This window comes from Geospiza fortis, unplaced genomic scaffold, assembly GCF_000277835.1.
Source record: "Geospiza fortis unplaced genomic scaffold, GeoFor_1.0 scaffold240, whole genome shotgun sequence".
Lineage (NCBI taxonomy): Eukaryota > Metazoa > Chordata > Aves > Passeriformes > Thraupidae > Geospiza > Geospiza fortis.
Window position 1 is genome coordinate 1,030,148 of NW_005054379.1, and position 20,149 is coordinate 1,050,296.

The window sequence follows — 20,149 nt, forward strand, 5'->3', positions numbered from 1 at the left end:
GCCTTTTACTCTCTAAATCTTGTGGGATCTGGATTTAATAGTCTTAATTACCTTCTCTGACCAGCACTAATAGTTTCCTATTTGAAAGTAGCTAGTTGAAGGACAGGATTCTGCCCCTCTGCTCTCATGAGACCTTACCTGCAACAGTGTCTACAGTTTTGGTGCCCCCACCATAATAATGACATGGAACTGCTGGAGCAAGTTCAGAAGAGGGCTATGAAATTGCTAAAAGGACTGGAGCACCTCTCCAGTGAAGACAGGCTGAGAAAATTGGGGCTGTTCAGCCTGGAGAAAAGAAGACTGTGTGGAAACCTCAATAGCAATCTTCCAGTATCTGAAGTGTTCTACAGGGAAGGTGGAGAATGCATCTTCACCAGGAAGTGTAGTGGTAGGACAAGGGCTAATGCATACAAACTGAAAGAAGGGAAACTTAGATTAAATATCAGGAAGAAATTCTTTGCTGTGAGGGTGGTGAGATACGGGAACAGGTTGCCCAGAAAAGCTGTGGTTCCCCCATCCCTAACAGTGTTTGAGGCTGGTTTGGATAAGGCCTTGAGCAACCTGGTCTAGTGGGAAGTGTCCCTGCCCATGTCAGGGGGGTTGGAACTAGATGGTCTTCAAGGTCCCTTCCAACCCAAACCATTCTATGACTCTGTGACTGTATGATTTTATGAAATCCATTAAATCAGTTCCATTAAGCCTCACTGCTCTTTGTGAGAAGGGATTCTTGTGTTTAGCTTGCTTTATGTGTAATTTAAACACTATTTAAAATGCATTCTGTAAGAGGGCTATAGTGCAGTTATAAACCAGACACGCAGAACATAATGTCTGTGGAGAAAACATCAACAGGTGACTGTAGCTATTCCTGTGATCCGTCAAACTTATTTTTTCTGTTCATGTGAGCAAAATTTGGAATAAGTTTTGGTCCTAAACCACCTGAGGGCTAAACAAAGCATGGATCCAGACTGGCTTGTTCACTTACCATCTTTCATGCTTTCCATGCTCAAGATGTTGTATTTTTCATGCTTTCTTAATTCTATCATACCAGAATTCATCTCTTCTTGAACTTGCTGCCATGTGGCCCTACTCCAGCAATAGGGACTGCTGGCACCTGCAGAGCTCAGCTGGCTGGTGATGCTGACAGCTGTCACTTCTTCCCTGCACTCTCCTCTCTCCATCAGAGATGTGCAACAGGGTTATGGCAGAGGGGTGAACACCAGAAAAAACTGTGTCTACAGCTTGTTGGCTGAGGGATGCTGTGAGCAGCCCAGGTGGGGAGGGTGAGCCTGCGGCTGGGAGAGGGGAGTGGGGTTCTGCAAGCCTTGCCAGGATGGCCTGTCCTCATGCCTTGGATGCTGTGTTTCTCTCCTTGTAGATGTCGTGGCACCCGCAGTACCGCAGCTCCAAGTTCCGCCACGTGTATGGCAAAGCTGCCAGCAAGGATAAGTGCTATGACTGCGTGCCCATCACCCACAACATCAACGACAACCACTTCTGTGCCGTGAACCCCAGCTTCATTGCTGTGGTGACCGAGTGCGTGGGCGGCGGCGCCTTCCTCGTCATTCCCATCAAGCAGGTGAGCTCCCCAGGGAGAGCTGGCTTTCGGGAGCCTGTCGGGAGGCTGGAGGAGGGTCAGGCTTTCTAGGGAGCTGGGTCGCAGAGCATAGTCAGTTAATGCTGTTACCCAAATTGCAAAATGATGGAGCAGGCCCCAGTTGCCCTAGTAGGTGACTCCTGACATGTGTGTATTTGTATGTCTTGCATTGCTGCTTGAAGATTTTTAACACCTTGCTACATTTTACAACTCATTTGCCTTTCTTGTATAGTCAGCAGAATGTGCTGGTCAGATGTTTGTCTCTGGGAGAAACTGCAAATTAAAAAGTATTTAGTGGATAGAGGGGGAAAAACCAGAAAGATGCTTTAGCAACATGGATTAAGCTGTGACCAAAGGAGAATATGGTATGTTTTGTTCTACCGTCTCCTTTGTGAAAGAATGGCGACACAGTTATCAGACAATGAAGCTCTTCAAACAGTGATGCTGTGAAGACTTCCCTTTCAGAAATAAATCCCATGTATATGAGTTTTCATGATTTAGGATCTGGTGAGAGGGAGAAGCTGGCTGTCTGATGTTTATTGCTTCAGTAAAATTAGGCATGCACTGGATTAACTTCAATATAGGATTATGATCTCTCTGGAATCAGGACAGAACAGATGAGAGACAAAAGTTCAGCCTTTAATTAAAAGTTAATTGATGGTGTTATTGTAATGCCACTTTTTCAATATATATTTGCTAAGGATGAAAGTGAACTGGTTGTGCTTGAAGAACCTAGCACAGTTTCCGGCCCTTCTGGACTTTGTTAATTCATTACTTCAGTCCTGGTGCTGTTTAGAGACTGTCCTTCTAAAATTAACCGCTACCCTGTTTTTCTTGACTGATTCACTTCTGCCCCCGCAATGATGGTCTGTTGAGGCTCAACAACTTGTCTTTATCACAGAGCTGCATCTGTAGGCTGACAGCTGTTGACTGTGGGGGATGTGGTGTGGGACCAAGCTCTGAATGTGCTGGGAAAAGTAGCTGAAGGTGCTTGTACTGCTTACTATTAATTTTTCTGTCTTCTCACCTCTTCTCAGCTTGGCTAGTCTTTGTAGTAATTTTTCCTTCTTACACCTGCTCAGATACTCCACCCAGTTTTGAAATATTGCATGCAGAAATCAAAGGCATGGTGGAAGTAAAAAAGATACAGAAAAGGATAATTAAAGTACGTCAATGAAAATGTAAAAGTACTTTCATATGAAGAAAGACTTTGCAGGTCAGGCCTCATCAGTTTGGGAAAAAAGGCAAGATGTATAAAACTGTGAGGAGAAGAAGTTTAAGGAGCAACTCCTTTTGATTTGTTTGGTGAAGGGGATTCTGGAGACCAGGGAGCAGACTGTTAGCAGCAGATGTAAATGCTGCTGCAGTTCAGATGTGGGCCACTCTGTTCTGGATGCTGATGAGTCTGGAAGAATTAATGGCTTCGAAATGGAGCTATGGACAGGAGTTGGTTCCTTAAAGGTTAGTCTTTGGTTGTGGATCAGAGAAATTAGGTGCTTCACACAGCTGTTCTCTGAATACCTGTTCCTGACCTATGCTGGGGGATAAAGCAGGCTCAGCCTCCCAAAGAAAGGGATTCTCTGAGTCAGGACCTGCCATACCAGCTACTTTGTTTTGTCTGATACACTTCCAAAGTGGTACCATCTGGTGCTTCTGATGGTGGCTTTTTGTGACTGCCATCTCTTGCTGTGTAGGTGAGCCATGGCAGACAGTGTGCTGGACACTTGGCTTGTGGCCTCGGCTGCCAGGGCACAAAGGCAGCTTGTTCTGCAGACTTGTCAGGGACAGTATTGCTCTCTTACAATGGACTGTGGTTATTTTTCTCTGGATTCACGGGAAGCAGACACCTCCCAAGTGGAACAAAGTGTGGAGGAAAAGCCCAAGAGACCAAGAGCCACAATGATATTTGGTCAAAGCAAGAGGTAGTAGCCAGGACAGGGAGGGCTACAGTTGCTGAAGAGGACAAACAACCTGTTCAGGGAGCTGTTCTTCTCCCTCCCTCCAATGTTTTTTTAGTTTGTTCTGCATGTGTTGCTGCTAGGGTGGCTGCCTGTCTAAGGATGTTCTTGAATGAAGCCTCAGCTTTGTCCTGTTTAACTGCACCTTCTTGCTTGTTTGTTGTACTCCTCTCCTGCTGAGTCACAGACAGCAAGGTCTCTCATCTCTTGAATAAATACCACTTCTTTCCTTCTGCACCAGTCTTCTTCTCTGAGAGCCTGAGGGTGGGGTAGGGCTAGGGACAGTGGAGGTTATGTAAAGAATGAGTTCTTTGCCCTAGATACCAACCTTATAGCAGGCCTTTGCATTCAGCCTTATAAGAAATTAGTTGAATATTTGCCATCACTGTAGAAATGGTCTGTAGCGGGGCATGTCAGTGACATCCTGGTGAATATGTGCCACTGAAACCAACTGGGTGGAAGGGCAGCACATCTCAACAGAGAGGCAAGGGGCTGCAGCCACAGGGGTTGCCTGGTGCCCAGAACAGGCTGACTGACTGTAAATCTTACAAGTTCAAGGAGACATGAGCTCAGCGACTGTAAATGAGAGATCAACTGCTTTCCCACAGTGTGGCCTGGGTGTAGATGTGCGGGGGAAGTGCATGCCCAGCATGCCTAGGAAAGATCTTGACTGGGAGGGAAATTTTGTGGCCTTCCTTTGAGAGATGAAGTCCTGCCTTTTTCCTTTCCTGATGACCAGACTCTCTTGAGACCGCATCTGTCTTTTCCTCTGCAGCAAAAAAAAAAAAAGTGAGAACAGGGTCCCAGGAGATTATTTATGCCCAGATCTGCAATCTCCAGTCTTTCAATGTGTCAGCACCAGGTGTGAAAGGCAGGACATCTGTGGCTGTGCAGACTTCATAGACATAAACTCCCCTCCGTTCTCTCTGGGAACATGGACTGTAAAATGAAAGTGCTGATGACCCTTCTGGCCTTGCAGAACCGACATGTGTGTGAGTGCTGTGCTTGTGCCCTTCAGGGGCAGAGGTGGGACTGACCGACCTCACGGTAATCTACCCCGCAGAAATCTGCTGGGAGAGTTTTGACGGATGTTCCACTAGAAGTGATTTTTGTCAGCAAGCTCCAAGCTTTTCAGAAGTGCTTTAGAAAGGGAGTGGTTGAAAAACTGCTCATTTTCAAGCTCTGCAGGCAACTGTGGAAGTCAGGTACCACTTCATGGAATGACAACACATCTGGTTACTGAAATAGTTTTTGATCTGTAGAACGAAATTTCCTCCAGCAATGAAGATCTTCACTTCCACGTGCAGATGTGCATCTGAGACCAGCAGCTCTAGCTTTATGTCATGTGTGTTTGTTGGCTCTTGGGGGGTTCATGTGTGGCGAGTCCTGCTCTTGTCCCAGGGCTTGCAATGGGGCAGGTGAGACTGGTGGCTGGGAGAACAAGGGCTCCTTTTCCAAAGCCTGTTGGGGAAGTGGGAGTGGGGTAAGAGAGCTTTGAAGGATGGGTCAGGCAAATTTGGCTTAGGACAGCCTGAGAGTCTCCCAAAATGGAGTGGGGAGCAGACAGGCAACTAACTCTGGGAGGGGACAGAGTTCCCTTAAGGATCAAGGGATCCCTGTCGATCCAGCTGTCCACCCCTTTTAGTTGTCATCTTGAAACCAAGCTCTGAAGCCTACAAAAGGACACTGTGGGTTGAGGAGTGCTTCTTATTAAAGGCCTTTTATCTCTCTTCTGCCTTCCCAAATCTCTTTGCATTGTCGCTGTTATAAAAGGGAATTGGTTTAGACTGTAGTTTTAAAAACCACAGTCTTTTACATTTCAAAGCCCTTTGGATGTTCAGTTTAAAGCAGGTTAGTCCCAGTTTATGCAACAAACTTTCCAGTGAAGCCAGAATAGTTACCCACCGGTGTCCTGTTCTGTATGCAAAATTGCAAAACCCCCCCAGAATTTAAAAGCTGGGAAAATTATATCCCATCCACAGCCTGTTTAGGGGCAGCAGATTCCCCTCAGCTCTGCTCTCCTAAGGCCCACCTTTGGAGAGGTGTAGGGAGTAGTACATATACAGAAGTGTCTGCTTTCTAGGAGAGCACACATTTGCAATCATTTTGGTCTACAGTTCTTCCAGGTAGGAAGCAGTAATCTGGTAGGCACCACCACCACCATTCTTGCCATTATGTCTCCTTTCTTCAGTGACTGACTTTTGCTCTTTAGCTGATGCCTGGGGTGAGTCAGGGGGCTCCCCACACTTTTCCTGCTTCTTACAGAGGGAAGCAAGCATTACTTCAATGTTAATAAAATCACCACCGCCCTTTCTACTATTTAAATATTCAGACTTGACTCTCCAGCAGAGACTGTGCCGCCAGCGTGGGTTTGTTCAATGCAATACAGCCCCCATCTGGCATAAGGCTCCCAATACACCTTAGGGCACTTGGTGTGGGATTTGTATCAGTGCAGATGCTGCCTGAACATGGCATGGATTTGGGCTTTTTTTGAGAGTCCAGAATGCTGATTGTATTTGGTAAATGGCTGGATTTGAACACCATCAGAGAGAAATAGATAGCTTGTTGAAAGAAAAAAGGTAATCTGAAATTTGTGGCACAAATACCTCCTTGCTAAACCCAAAGCTGAAATAATTTTTTTTGCTGATGCTTGTAGGAAATATCTTCTGAAGGAGAATTTGCTGTTGTTTATCTCCCCATCAAAATATCTCTAAAAAATGTCAAAGATTCATCTCATTCATAGATGTTTCTCCTCCAAATTACTCTTTGGTGTCTGAACCTAATACTGTCTTCCAAATGTGTAGGCATGCATGGAAATTTTTTCACAGCAACATGTTCTTGGGAAGGCCTGGCAGACTTTCTTTCCTTTATGGTGGTATCATCAATACTTGACTAGCAGGGACAGCAAAAACCCCATCCTTAACAGACAGAGAGCACCCAGGGCATTTGGAGGACAACAAGCAGAAAGTTTCTTTCTGGAGCTGCCTTGAAAATGCGCTGTAATTCCATGGCTCACCTTAATTATATTTATTTTTTTCCAGACAGGCAAGCTTGACCCACATTATCCCAAAGTATGTGGGCACAAAGGAAATGTTCTGGACATCAAGTGGAACCCATTCAATGACTTTGTAATAGCTTCATGTTCAGAAGATGCCACAGTAAGTTTACCAGCTTGTACTGTGTGTTAGTACCTGGCTAATGTGCTTTTTGGAGAATGAAGTTGAAAGAAACCAAAAGCTCATGAATGTGAAATGATGTGAGATGTGGAAGCATACATATACTTATTTAAGAAGTCAGGAAAAAAAAAAAGTAAGATTTCTTTCTTTCTCCTGAGTTCAGACATGTGTGGTGCCTTCCTGATGAAATACCAAATCAGTGTAATGAGGAAGATCTATTTTGTGGGGGCTTGTGCCTTTTTATGGTGTGTTTGTATGAGGAAAGCAAAATATGAGTTTAAAATGGAACAGCTATTTAAGTTTAATCTCTTTGAAACTCTGTCTTTACTTTAAAAAAAGCTTCAATACAACATTATCTGGATCAGCTCTTTCAGATTAATTCCCTGCAGAGCTTGTTCTGGCATTCTGTAAAGTCATGCTGGATCAGCTGTGGTGAGGAATATGCATCATACAGTCCTGCAGTGGGTGCTTTGGCTGAAGTTGGTGCAGTTAAGATGTAGACACTGTGGCAATTGAAAGATTCTAGTTATGTTTGTAAGGGACAATTTAGCTCATATCTCCCTACTGGAAGGTCACTTTCAAAAGGTCTTGTAAAAAGTGTGATGCTGTCGTCTTTGATAGTGAGAATGTCTGACTAACTGCCATGCTTTTTTCCAGAGATCCCATGTGAGATCCCACTGGGTTTATTCTCACTCTGCCACAGAGCATCAGGGAGGCTTCTCCTGTTATTTTCTCCAGACCTGGCTTGGTTCACATGCTCTGCCATTTTAGTTCTGCCAAAAAGTCACTCTTGATTATAAGCTTTTTTGATTGTCCTTGACTGCTTGTTTTGCTTGTTTGGATATTCCTCTGTGTTTTTTTTTTTTTCTTTTTCTTTTAAGGCTTCTTTCAATTTCTAACTGACGGTGAAGATTTTATTGTATCTTGCAACCTGTATACCAGGCTTTCATGCTATCTCAGGAGGTATGGCATGGTGTGACTTGCTTGTGGCAGAGGGCACCACCTTGGCCACTCTTTTGAGCCTCATATGAGAAATGAACACAGTCCTCAAAGCATCCCACTGCAGTTACAGAATCACTGAAGCGTTTGTCTTGAAGGGGAGGTTTCTTTCACCACCTCTCTAGGCAGAGCACCTGTTCCTATTCCTCACTTCTCCCATGGGGAATTTTTTTCCTTCCAGTGCGGTTAATGACTGCTGTATCCTGTCCTCCTACTGTGCATTTCAAGACAGAGCCTGGCTCTGTTTTCTCAGTTAGTCTTGTAAGTATTGAAGCTTTTATCAATTTGCCTGGAAGCTGTCTCTTCTCCAGGCTGAGCATGCCCATCTCCCCCAGCTTTTACTTGCAGGGTAAAGTGCTGCAGTCTCCTGGGCATCCTGGTGGGCCTCCAGCATCTTTCTTGCACTGTGGGGTAAAAAACTGGATGCACTATCCCCAGATTTCCTTTCCAGTTTTCTCCAGAAACTTGACAGTGGATCATTCCTCAGAATAAAGAATGGAAAGAGGGAGCATGTTGCAGATCTCAGTACCAAAAGTTGTTCCAAGAAGTCTGCCTGTCTGTGACTGTACTCGCTTTTTACTACTCTCCCATCCTCATCCTAGCACCAGAAAATGGTATCTTAGGGGTCCTCTGCACTGTGATATGGCGTAGAGCCATCTCCTCCCTGCCTGCTAAGTAGCAAGGACAGCAGACTGTTTCTTGGTGTGAACTGTCTTTCCTGATACCTGGACCTTGGATGTCACTTCCTCTATACCCTACTCAAATAATTTGGTTGCTCCAAGCCTTGTTCAGATGAGCTGAGAAGATCTCTAAGGCTACAGATGCTGTGGCCTCAGTAGGTACTTCTTCCAGGTTTTGAGCATCCTTCTAGGGAAAATGGGATGCATCTGATCTCCAGGCATTGCCATATTGCCACATACATCCATTGCCTTTGATGCTCTCCTTTTGTACCTTCAAAGAGTTTAGCTCCATCTTCTCTGTGCCTTCATGCTGTGTAGTTGAAGGGCAACCAGAGACTGAACAAATTTTTTTTTTGAGCTTTTCTCAGATTTGCTGTGTAACTGCTTCCTTCTCGTCTCTTGTCTGCTGTTGGATTTGGTGTGTGGGGTCAGCATCTTACTTAACCTGCCTGTTCTGGAGAGCTCAGATTGGACATACTGTTGAGACATCTTCATGGCAATATTTCCTCTGTTTTAAGAGACGTTTGAGAAAGGTTTTTTGGGGGTCATAGAGGTGTCCACCACTTTCACTGGGCTGGACATAAGAGGAAAAGCCTTCCTTCCAGTCTGTTGTTAAAAGCCTGGTGCTCTCTTCCATTTCTGAGCATTAGTAAGCCACTGTGCAGGTAAGACTTGTGTGCAAGGATGCATCTAAGTGCTTAGTGGGCTGGGCCTCCTTTTGAACAAGGCCACAAGCCTTCTGAGTAGATAATGGAAATTTCACTTCTCCCACATTGCTCAGAGGTTTCTTGACTGTTAACCAGCCTTTCTGGAGCTTGCTTTGGTAGCACTACTATTACCAAAAATTGGTAAAAATAAAAGCTTAACACTAACATAGCATTAAATAGCAGACATTCTTTATTTAGCTGGGTGCATGAGGGGATATCTCCTCTGAAATACCATGCATGCTGACTACAAAAATAAGCTCCTGTTTAGGTACTATATTTTATATACATAGTCACTGATTTTTCCCTGAATAAGCATAATAATAATTTCCCTCAAATCAGTAATATATTTTCTCTTTCTTTTACTCATGTATTCTTCTGTCCTGGGTATCTCTTTGGTCATCCCTGGTGGCCAGTGACTCTCAAAGTCATACTTGACCACCCACTCAAGTGGTAAAAGTTGGACAACTGGGCTGGTTGCTTTCCAGTTCTTCTTCTTACAGAATGGGCATTGTGCAGTTCCACAGGCCAGTGGTTTTTGAAGAATAGGCATTGTGTTAGCCTGCCAGGTGCAGACAATTTTTCATCTGACAGCACTACAGCTATCTTTTGTGGTGCGCAGCTGGAGCTATGTAGAATGGTACTTTTGGGCATGGAAAGGATTGTATGTTCTCTGTGAACAGCGAGTTCCAGTTCTCTCTGCTGTTTCAGGTGGGCTTAGGGCTGAGGCCTATGCAAATGCCTAGGGGCTGAGAGTTTCAGCTTATCCTCTTAGCCCTTCTGTTCTTCTTGGCAAATCATCAGGCATGAAGAGTTCAACTTGTTGAAGTTCTGTTGCCCTCTGATTAGAGGGGCAACTCTGTGCCTTTTATTCCATTTTATAAGGCTTTCTTCAAGAGGTAGCAGGGTAGACAGCTTGTTCATGCTTGGATTGTCCCTGCTTGCCCTGCAGGCCTGAGTCCATGACTTGCTTATTCTGCACACTAAAGAACTGGAAATTTCTGCCTTTTAATGCAGCCTGAGATTCCAGCCAGGTGCTTTTCTCTGCTTTTATCACCAACCATTTCACACCATGAGGAGTGGGTGGCTCATTCTAGGCAGTTCTTGTCAGCATGAACACAACCTATTTTCCCCTCTTCTAGTCTCTTAGCCCCATTTCTTTAGTGATAGCTGTCAAAACTGTAAGGAATCAGTCAGTCTGACTGTAAAGTGTGATGTTTTCTGTAACTACTGTAGAAGTTCATGCGGATACTGCTGGACTCTACAGCCACTGTGTTTCTGGTGGGCTTGATTCCTTATTGGGATAAAGAATGCACTGCTGAGAAGGGTGCTGATGCCAGGAGGTCCCAGAATTAGGATCTACTTCTTATTTGTCTTAGAAAGGAGTGATCCTCATCAACCAAACAGTTGGAGACTTGCGCATCTGTGGCTGATTTCCACAAACTATGTTCCAGAGAGCATTTCGCTTTTGCTTCAGGCTAAGAAATATAAAAATTATGACACAAACTTAGTAATTTTCATTGAGCCAAAGTATTAATCATCTGTTAGCATCCTAAATACTTGTGTTTCTAGGGTTAGTGTAGGAAGGACTCCTTTTATACACGTGTAGGTTCAGCCCCTCTTGCTGGTTTCTGCTATTGTTTTCTTCCACCACAGGAGGACAGAGCATTTTTGTCTTCATGCAGCATCCTTCTAGAAGAACCCAGAGCTGTAGATGGCCCTGTTACAAGACAGCACGCTTGCAGTGCTGAGTGGCTTCAGTACAGTTAAGAGGCAAGGTCTGCAAGATTAGTGGTTTATTTCTTCCTCTTGGGAATAACTTTTCATAATTGTGCTGACAGGTCTAAGGGTTGGATTGCCAAATTTAAAGAGACCCTGGTAGGACTGTTGTCTGAAGATAGAACATAAAGAGGAGTCTTCAGGTCCACAGAATAGTAAAGATACAAATGACAAGGACAGGCGTTCAAAAAAGCCAGTTGCATTCCTATTCACTACAAAGGGAAGAGTAATTCCAAGGCAGTTAATAGCTATTGGTAAATTCCGAATTAGCTGCTTCTCAGGAATCTCACAAAGACCCATACTGTGCCATTTAGGTTAAAATCTGGGACATCCCCAATCAGTTGCTAAAAAGAAACATTACCACTCCGAAGAAAGAACTTCTTGGGCATGCTCGAAGAGTTGGTCTGATTGAATGGCATCCCACGGCTGATAACATACTCTTCAGCTCTGGCTATGACTACAAGGTGGGTCTGTGCTCCTAGGACACCCTGTTTGGCTTGGTGTTTTGAAATTTGTTTTAATTTCAAGCTGTAAGATGGTACTAAAGAGTTTGGAAGCTTTCTTCAGGGGGAATTTCCATGGTGACCCAAAGGCAAAAGGATATTGCTATAAGTTCAAAAGGACTGTCTAATTTTCCAGCCTTCTGATGAACTTCAGTCTACTCTGCACTTCTCATTTACTGAATTGCATATGGCATGAAATGCGATCCACTTTTCTTTGTGCTACTCCATGTATATGTACAGATGTTGTCTATTTTTATGTACAAAATGTGGTTTCAAAGGAAATTAAAATATTGGACATTCTTAGCTGACACTGATACATTGCTGTTAGTGTCAGAAATTATTTTAAGTACTGGAGAACAATCACTTATGATGGTTAGACCTATATGTCTAGAGAAAAGACAAAGAAGTACACAAAGTGCCTGGTGTGAGGCAGCAAAGGACTGATTTTTTAAAATTATTTTTGCTCCAGATAATGATCTGGAACCTTGGTGTCATGGACGCTGTTATTTCAAACCCAGTGAAGATTCTAGATGCTCACAAAGATGTGGTCCTCTCCATGTCATTCAACACAGATGGCAGTCTCCTTGCCACTGCTTGCAGGGACAGAAAGATACGTGTGATAGACCCTCGTGCTGGAAGAGTACTACAGGTAGGTTGGGTTCAGAGGTTTATGGTCCATCTAATCTCACCTCTTGGAGTGTTTCCTCTTCTGGATGCCTTCATTGCCATAAAAGATGATGCATCTGCATTGCCCAAGGCACTATATGGTGCTGTTCCCTTCTACTTTCCACAGAATGTTTGCTGTCATTGTTGAAAACAGGGATTTTGTATCTTGATACCATGTTCCTTGCTCCTTGAAACCTTACTTGGATTGTATTGTTTTCATAGGTACCTCCTGCAGCCCTCTGAGGGACATGGGAGGGAATGTAGAGATCAGGTGGAGAGGTGGATGCAAGTGTACGTTTGTCCCAATGACAAATGTCTTAATGGATGTTCTTGTTGCCTGGATTTTGTTGGCTAGGTGCGGCTGGCTGCATTTTGTAGCTATTTGCAGAGGTTTGTGTACACAGAAAGTCCTGCCCGGAACTACTAAAGACTGCTGTCTTGCAAATATGTGAATCAGTAGTTAGAGAGGTGAGACTGGCTCAGCCAGTCAGGGCAGGGTGTTGATAACACCAGGATTGTGAGTTTAATCCCTGTATGGGCCATTCGCTTTAGAGTTGGACTTGATGATCTTTGTGTGTCCCTTTCAACTCAGAATAGTCTATGATGTGTTGTTGAGATTTTGGGAATGATCCTGAAGAGTTTAGGCCACTATTTTCAGATGCCTGTGAAATCCTGCTCACCATTGTTTAGCTGGGCTGAGCAGATCTTTCAGATGTGAGTGAATGAGAGTTGTCAGGTAACATGAAATGTCACTATGCAACAGATGTTGTCTTACTCAAGCAGTGTCCTTTCTCTTCTACAGGAAGGAAGCTACAAGTCTCACAGAGTCAATAAAGTCTCATTCCTTGGAAACATGAAAATGTTGTTTTCTACTGGAACGTCTCGGTGGAATAATAGGCAAATTGCATTATGGGATCAAGTGAGTTGGACCAAAAATCTTAACCCTGCGAGCTTCTTTTTTCCCTCTTTTGCTATCACTTTAACTTTGCACCTGCCACATACACAAGAATTGATTTATAACAGGAATTCAGAAGTGATCTGTCAGATTTCTGAGGGGTGATAGGTCTTACTGGTGTGAGACATAACTGAGTTTCTGGAGAGGTTTTCAACATAGAAGCCTAAGAGAGCAAAGTGAATGCTGTGCCCATGTCCTGGTTTTGACTGGGATAGAATTAATTTTCTTAATAGCTGGCACAATGTTGTGGTTTGGATTTAGTGTTGAAAGCACACTGACATTTTGGGGTGTTGCTAAGTAGTGCTTACTCTAAGTCAAAGACTTTTCAGTGTCTCATGCTCTGCCAGTGTGCAGGTGCACGAGAAACCGGGAGGGAGGATATCCAGGACAGCTGATCTGAACTGGCCAAAGGGATATTCTATACCATAGAACGTCATGCTCAACTGGGGGGACTTGGTCAGGAGCCATGGATTGCTACTCAGGGACTGGTTGGGCATTGGTCAGCGAGTGGTGAGTGGTTGTGTTGTCCATCACTTATTTTTCTTGAGTTTTATCCCTCTCTCTCTTCCTTTTCTTTTCATTACAATTGTTATTGTTCTATATTTTGCTTTTTTTTTTTCAATTACTTAACTGTTTGTATCTCAACCATGGGTTTACCTTTTTCTGATTCTCTTCCCCATCCTACCAAGGGGAAATGGGCAAATGGCTGCATGGTACTTAGTTGCTGACTGAGTTAAACGACAACAGCCCACTACAAGAAGAAATTGTAGCTCTGACTTAACATGGCTCTTACTGGTCTTACTGACAAAATGGTCCTGGACAGAGAAATGAGCTCTAGACACAGCATACTCACATGAAGCCCTCAAAGAAGAAAATTATGTTGGGTGTTTTTGATTTCTGATGATTCCTGACAGTACAGTACTGAGGTAATGCTTAATTGGTCATTTCCAAGACATCTGATCTCCTGTCAGGATGGCTGCTCTCATCTGCCCTTTCATATGCAGTGAGATATTTTTACTTTGTTAGCATCTAAACATGTCTCTGTGCATCAACCACCATGCAGCACAATCTTTTGTCTTGTTGTAGTGCTGTCAGGCTTTGTTACCAGACAAAGCTCGTAGACCAGGCCTATAATTTGGTATGTTTTGGCTAGGTTTGGACATGGCTTCTTTGCATATGTGAGAGACAAAGCACTATGCTGCTGTCTGAAGGCTTTCCACAATGCTAAGCAGTGCTGTGACACTTCATGGGTGTCATGTCAGGGTTTTACGTGCTTGGTTTAAGAACATAGTGGAAAGATCTGTGAAGCAAGGTGTGTAAAGCCTCCTTAGGAACAGGGATTGACACACAGCCTCCCCAGCAGGCCTCTTTCCTGTCTTTGCATCTAAACAGAAACCCTGGCTTACTGCAGCCTGCAGCTGGTCAGTTCTGCAGGAGAAGATGTGTGTTAACCCTATGCTAAATATATGTTTATGTGAGAATCACCACATGGACAGCCATAAGACACCGGAGTCTGCTTTGTCAGGCCTCCCAAAATCACTGCCTTCAGCAGTGCAGAGATAGCTTGGTACAAGACATGAGAGCTTTGTATACTGAGTGGTGTGCTGTGTCCTCCTACATGGCTTACCTGCAAAAGGCCAGTGGGAGGTTCTGTCCTTGCATCAGGCACCTTCCCACTGTGCAATGCTGAGATTGCTTGGCTGATGCAGACTGCTCTTGTGGGTAGTGCACTGTCTTGAAAGCATTGCCTAGAACTAGCAGTTTTGAGAGAACATGAGTAAAATTCAATGTGAATTTTACACCAGTGGTGCAGGTGTACCCGGAAGGCCCCTTCATCTCCTGCGGTCTGGCCCATGCAGAGGCAGGCAAGGTTTCTTACCATATCTACCCTGAAATGCTATCAGATGCCTGAGGTGTTATATTGGTAGGAACTTCAGACAAGGACTGGGACAAGCACCCATTCCTCACCCACAGGGCTTTGCTGCAGTCTGCATGGCCCCCTGCTCAGGTCTGTGGGTCATTACAGAGCTGTGCTCACATGCCACTGCCAGGTGGGGCTCAGGTGAGGTGTCCTGGACTTGAGGTGACTCACAGGTGATTGCAGCTGACTTTTTCCTGTGTCCTGTCCAGAATGACCTTTCTGTGCCTTTACTGGAGGAGGATCTGGATGGCTCCTCGGGACTACTGTTTCCTGTCTATGACTCTGACACACACATGCTTTATGTGGTGGGAAAGGTAAGTGCTTTCCACATCACCAAGTGCGGGCCTGTTTGATTCTGCTGTCAGCCTGTGTTGTGACAGACTGAGGTCAAAGATGCTCCTGAAGCATGTTAACCTAAGGATATGAGCAGATGGGATGGAGCCAGAGGGTGCTTCATCATCAGGCCACATTTACCACCTTTACAGATGTACCATGTTTATTGTGGAGAGGTGTGCAGCTGGGTCCTGACCTTCCCATATAGGAATTTGAGGATAAGCATTTGTTTCATGGTTGATCCTGCATGGCTTCTTGGGGCCAGGAATTCTTCTTAGATTGTTATGCTGAACAGCAGAGTTTGGCTGATGTCGATTTTCTTTGCCTTTAGGGTGATGGAAACATACGGTACTATGAGATAAGCCCTGAGAAACCGTACCTGAACTACCTGATGGAATATCATTCTCACTTACCACAGAAGGGAATTGGTGAGTGGCAGAATATCTAATGTTACAAGAGAATTGTGGTTTCTTTGTTTTAGAGGCTGCCAGAGTCTAGGAATATCCAAAATACTGTTTAGAAAAGAGAATGGAGAACCTCCACACAGGTTTACAGGCGCTTACAGTCAGCTTGGCATAGCTCACCCAAGTATGACAGGTCAGAGCTACAGGGTCAGAGCTTGGGAAGGGCCCTTCTGGCCAGCATGGGCTGGGCAGTTTTACCAGTCACTGCTACATCTCCTCTCACATACCTAGTCAAGGTGGAAAGGAGGATAGTCTGCATTTAAAAGTAGAGAATGCTCCTTGCTGTTTGTCAATCTGTTTCAAGATTTTTGTCCTTGAGCTCTATTTCCATCATTCCCACTCTGTGATTTTTATGGTAACAGATGCTTCACAGCTTAATGCCTTCAGTCTTTATTGCTGTCTACCTTCTTCTTTACTGACATTTCCTATTTAGAAATAGATCTTTTGTGATTAGGTCACCTCTCCTCCCTTGGAGACTCTTGCTTATTAACCTGTCTGTGTACTACCCACTGTTTAATTAATGTCACAGAATTTAGCTTTCAGCCCTCAGATCTTATTGTTAACCCTTTCGTGAACCTTGTCTAGTCTACTCTGAGTCATATTCCTCTATATGTTTTTAGGGTCATTAACACCCCTCCACACTATCTGTGGACACTCCTGCTCATAGAGAACATTGGTGTGGATATTTGGCAGCACTGAATTTTGTGCCTGCAGGTTGCCTTAAAAAAATTAAAAGGAATATATTATTTAAAATTTAACTGTAAGGATCTCCTCGTTGTTCAGTTTTTATAATCCTTTATAATCCTCAGTTTTATAATCCAGTACAACATCCTTATTTCTCATTGTCATAGTCTTTTTAAAAATAATTTCATGCAAAGTAAGTGTACAGGTGTTTTTAAAAGGTGAATCAAGTCTACTTCCCTAACCTGCTTTGTTGATCTGATCAAACATACTGCTAAGGTTATTGTACGAAAGTTCCTTTAACATATTATCAAAACAAAATACTGTGTGGAGGAGTGGAGTTTAGATTCACTTTTAGATGAATTTATAATGTAAAGTGCAACAGGCCTTCAAGTAGAATCTGCTGCTTAAAGAAGTCACTGGGTATTAGTAGAAAACTAAGCTTGGGTGCCGTGAAGCAAAGTCTACAAGCATACGGAATCTCTTTTTTTAAGGCAATTGATGTGGATGTAGCTGTGAACTGTACAAGCTAATGAGAGAGAAACCCACTGAGGTTATCAGGTAACTTAGAGACCTTGTGTGGCTTAGCCAATCCCTAAAACACAAATGGACAGAATTGATGTTCACACCCTTCTCATTCTCATTTCTGTTTTGGGACAGAATTGGGGGAGGATAATTCCCTGGAAGGTATTTCAGCCGTAGAAATATATATATAGAGCTATTAATATATATAGAGCTATTCTGGTGTTGTTTACGTGTCCTGAAATCCCTTCCTAGTGATCCTGATACTCAAATGCTGTGGCATTACCTGCCAGCTCTGCTCTTTTCTGCTCACTCTATTTGGAGCCCATTAGAATGAATAAGGAACAGGAGGCTTAGCATGAAACCCACGCATGTATGTAACAACATGATCTGACAGAAAAAAAAATAAATTATTTAGTCTTGTCATTTGTGCCACTGAGCCAGTTTTGGATGCAGACCTCAAACCATGCTGATGCGGTGCTGATGCTATGATGTCTTTCATTGCTTGATGACCCTTTTCACATGGCTGATGACATTAACTTTCCTAAGGAGATTTATACTCCATTTATTTCATGCTCTTCCCCCAGGAATGATGCCAAAGAGAGGTCTTGATGTGGCAGCTTGTGAAATTTTCCGTTTCTACAAATTGATTCCAACTAAAAGCCTGATTGAGCCCATCTCCATGATTGTGCCTCGGCGGGTAAGTCGACCTCAGATCATGCTCTTATCTGAGGCAAATATCAGTGAAAAAATGGGAGCACTGTCTCCTCTCTGTGACTCTTGGGGGCACAAGAGTAGGTAGAACAAGAGATTTTCTCTCTCCTGGCATGGGGGATGTAGCTGGCCTGTTTCTGGGGCGGCCCTGCCAACAAACCCTATTTGGTAACTCAAGAGTTACTCAGGAGTTTACTCAATTTAATATCTGACTTTCCAAGACATGCTGCCAGGTCTGCTAGCTGTCTATAAACTTCTCCAATAGAATCTGTTTGACATAATGACAAAAGAGGGAGAGGGATTGGAGCTGGTGTTGGGTGGCATAACAATCTTCTTGTGGAAGGAGGAAGAATCACCCTGGTAAAACAGGAACTATGAATTCATGGGTCTCTACCCATTGGGTGGAGTTGTGTTACAGACAGTTGTTCTGCAGCATGTAAGACATGACCTGTTGCACTGAGGGTGATGTAGGAGTAAGTCTCTTTAGAGAAAGAAACAGGCCTTGAATCAGTAGCTAGCCAAGGTAGCTCCTGTGTGACTGTGTGGGCATAGGTACATGGGAAATGTCAGTACTGTGCTCTCTACTTCCAAAAAGTAGAATATAAAAAGAAGGTACGAGTTCCTTGAATTCAGAGACACGGGAGAACTAATGCTCACTGCAATTCCCAACCAGGCGTGTTCCTCCAGCTTTATCTCCTTGGCCAGTTTCTGTCAGTTGATAATCAGCTGATGATTTGGGACTTGTCCATCTTTTGTATCCACGTATTCATCCTTAGGATGAATATTTCCATGATTTCCATGATTTCATGGGAGTTGAGTTAGCTTATGTTAACCTCCCCCAGTCTGAAGACCTTACCAGCACGAATTAAATTAGGCCTCCAGATACAATTCTTCTGAGTTCAGGTGAGGAGCAGAGAGGCCCAGAGCAGGTGAAAAGACTTTATGTCCCTACCAGTGAGTGCTCATGGCACTCCCTGTGCTGAAGGGGAATAAATTCATTTCTCCACCACAATCCAGTATGACCTCTTTAAGGCAAAATCTCACTGACATAGTTACTCTGGACTTTTGTTTGTTTCCAGTCGGAATCATACCAGGCAGATATCTACCCCCTGACTGCAGCAGCCCAACCGGCACTGACAGCAGAAGAGTGGCTCACTGGGATTAACAAAGGTCAGCACATGGAGAGCTCCCCAGCCCTTCAGCTCCCCTGTGGATGTGATAGCCTGGTTAGAGAGTGAGAAAGCTAGATAAGTTTTCCCAGAAATGGCCTGGGAGACTTTAGGGAGCTGGAAATAAACAATTATAGCCAATTATTAAAAACAACCTGTAGGTGGTGTTTTTCTAGTATCTGTTTTCCTGTTATTCTTGTAAGATTGTTTACAAATGGGTGTCTTGTTAATTAGCCAATCAGGGGAAATGTATTAAATGACCACCTGTATTGACCAGGGTATAAAAAGAAGCAGTTCAGTAAAGATGGGAGGTCCTTATGCCAGTTAGCCTTCTGACTGTCTATGTGTCATTTGTGACGCTCCCCAGGGCTTGGGTAAGCTGCTGCCAGCTCTCTGGCCTATTATCTGCCAGAGAAAGAGGAAACAAGGAAAAGGAGAGACATAGTAAATATGGCTGGGAGTTAAGATAATTTGTTGGCTGTAAATTCTGGAAGCTGCTCTGGTCAGGTACCTCCATGTTTATCTCTGAATGAAATGGTTAGAGCTGGTTGTTAGAATTAATTGCTTAGTGCTGATTTTTAAGTGTAGTTTGGGAGTACTCACTTGTCTCGTCCCTCCCTAGGGCCTCTCTTGGTATCCTTGAGACCAGGCTCTGAAGCTGTGAAGTCCCTACCACAGTTTCCTGATCAAGAGCCCCTCACAGAAGCTACTGACCTGAGCCAGCAACAGGAAGAACAAGGAAGGATATCAGCGGAGGACAAGCAGAAGCCAAGAGAGATTGAACGTGGCAGAAAAAGGCTGAAAGTGGAAGAGAGTCTGCCAGAAAATCAACAAACGTGCCTCTCCAATGGCTTTGACGTATTTCAGTGTCCACCACCAAAAACTGAAAGTGAGGTATGAATGTCTAGGGTGAAGTGTTGGGGCTACAGGCTAAGCTCAAAGCCAGATGATGAAAGAATGCCATTCACATGGTGGCAATTCAGGGAGGGTTTTTCCAGGCCTGAGTCAGTGCAAGCTCTTTGTGGTGGCAAAAGCTCTGCCTGCCCTGACTGCCACAAGGAAGCAGAAATACAGCCCAGTGGCGGTGCCCCAGCTGAGGGTGTCTGAAAAGGAGGGGACAGTCAACATTCTCACTTCCTAGGCATTCTTGTGGCATAGACCTGCCTGGTGACTGGCTTGGCACAAGGAGGTCCTTGGGACCTCAGGGTTCTGGGGTTTATGCAGGATACCCTTTGATGAGAACTGCAGTCAGCAAGCCTGGTGAGGCAGCAGAGATTTCTGTGAAAGGAGTGGGTGTACTTCTGGTGCATCCATGTAGTCTTAACTGCCTG

General features: G+C 44.2%; 1 protein-coding gene across 1 annotated transcript in view; it reads left to right on the forward strand.

Moving 5' to 3' along the window:
- The first annotated feature begins 1,375 nt into the window (after window positions 1–1,375).
- Window positions 1,376–20,149, forward strand: part of CORO2A (coronin 2A) — a 21,519-nt gene continuing 2,745 nt past the window's right edge. The window contains exons 1-10 of the mRNA XM_005425026.2: window positions 1,376–1,576; window positions 6,594–6,710; window positions 11,205–11,354; window positions 11,863–12,042; window positions 12,862–12,978; window positions 15,145–15,249; window positions 15,600–15,696; window positions 17,523–17,635; window positions 18,729–18,819; window positions 19,441–19,712. Of these exons, the coding sequence (XP_005425083.1) occupies window positions 1,376–1,576; window positions 6,594–6,710; window positions 11,205–11,354; window positions 11,863–12,042; window positions 12,862–12,978; window positions 15,145–15,249; window positions 15,600–15,696; window positions 17,523–17,635; window positions 18,729–18,819; window positions 19,441–19,712 (1,443 nt within the window). The remainder of the gene's footprint in view (window positions 1,577–6,593; window positions 6,711–11,204; window positions 11,355–11,862; window positions 12,043–12,861; window positions 12,979–15,144; window positions 15,250–15,599; window positions 15,697–17,522; window positions 17,636–18,728; window positions 18,820–19,440; window positions 19,713–20,149) is intronic.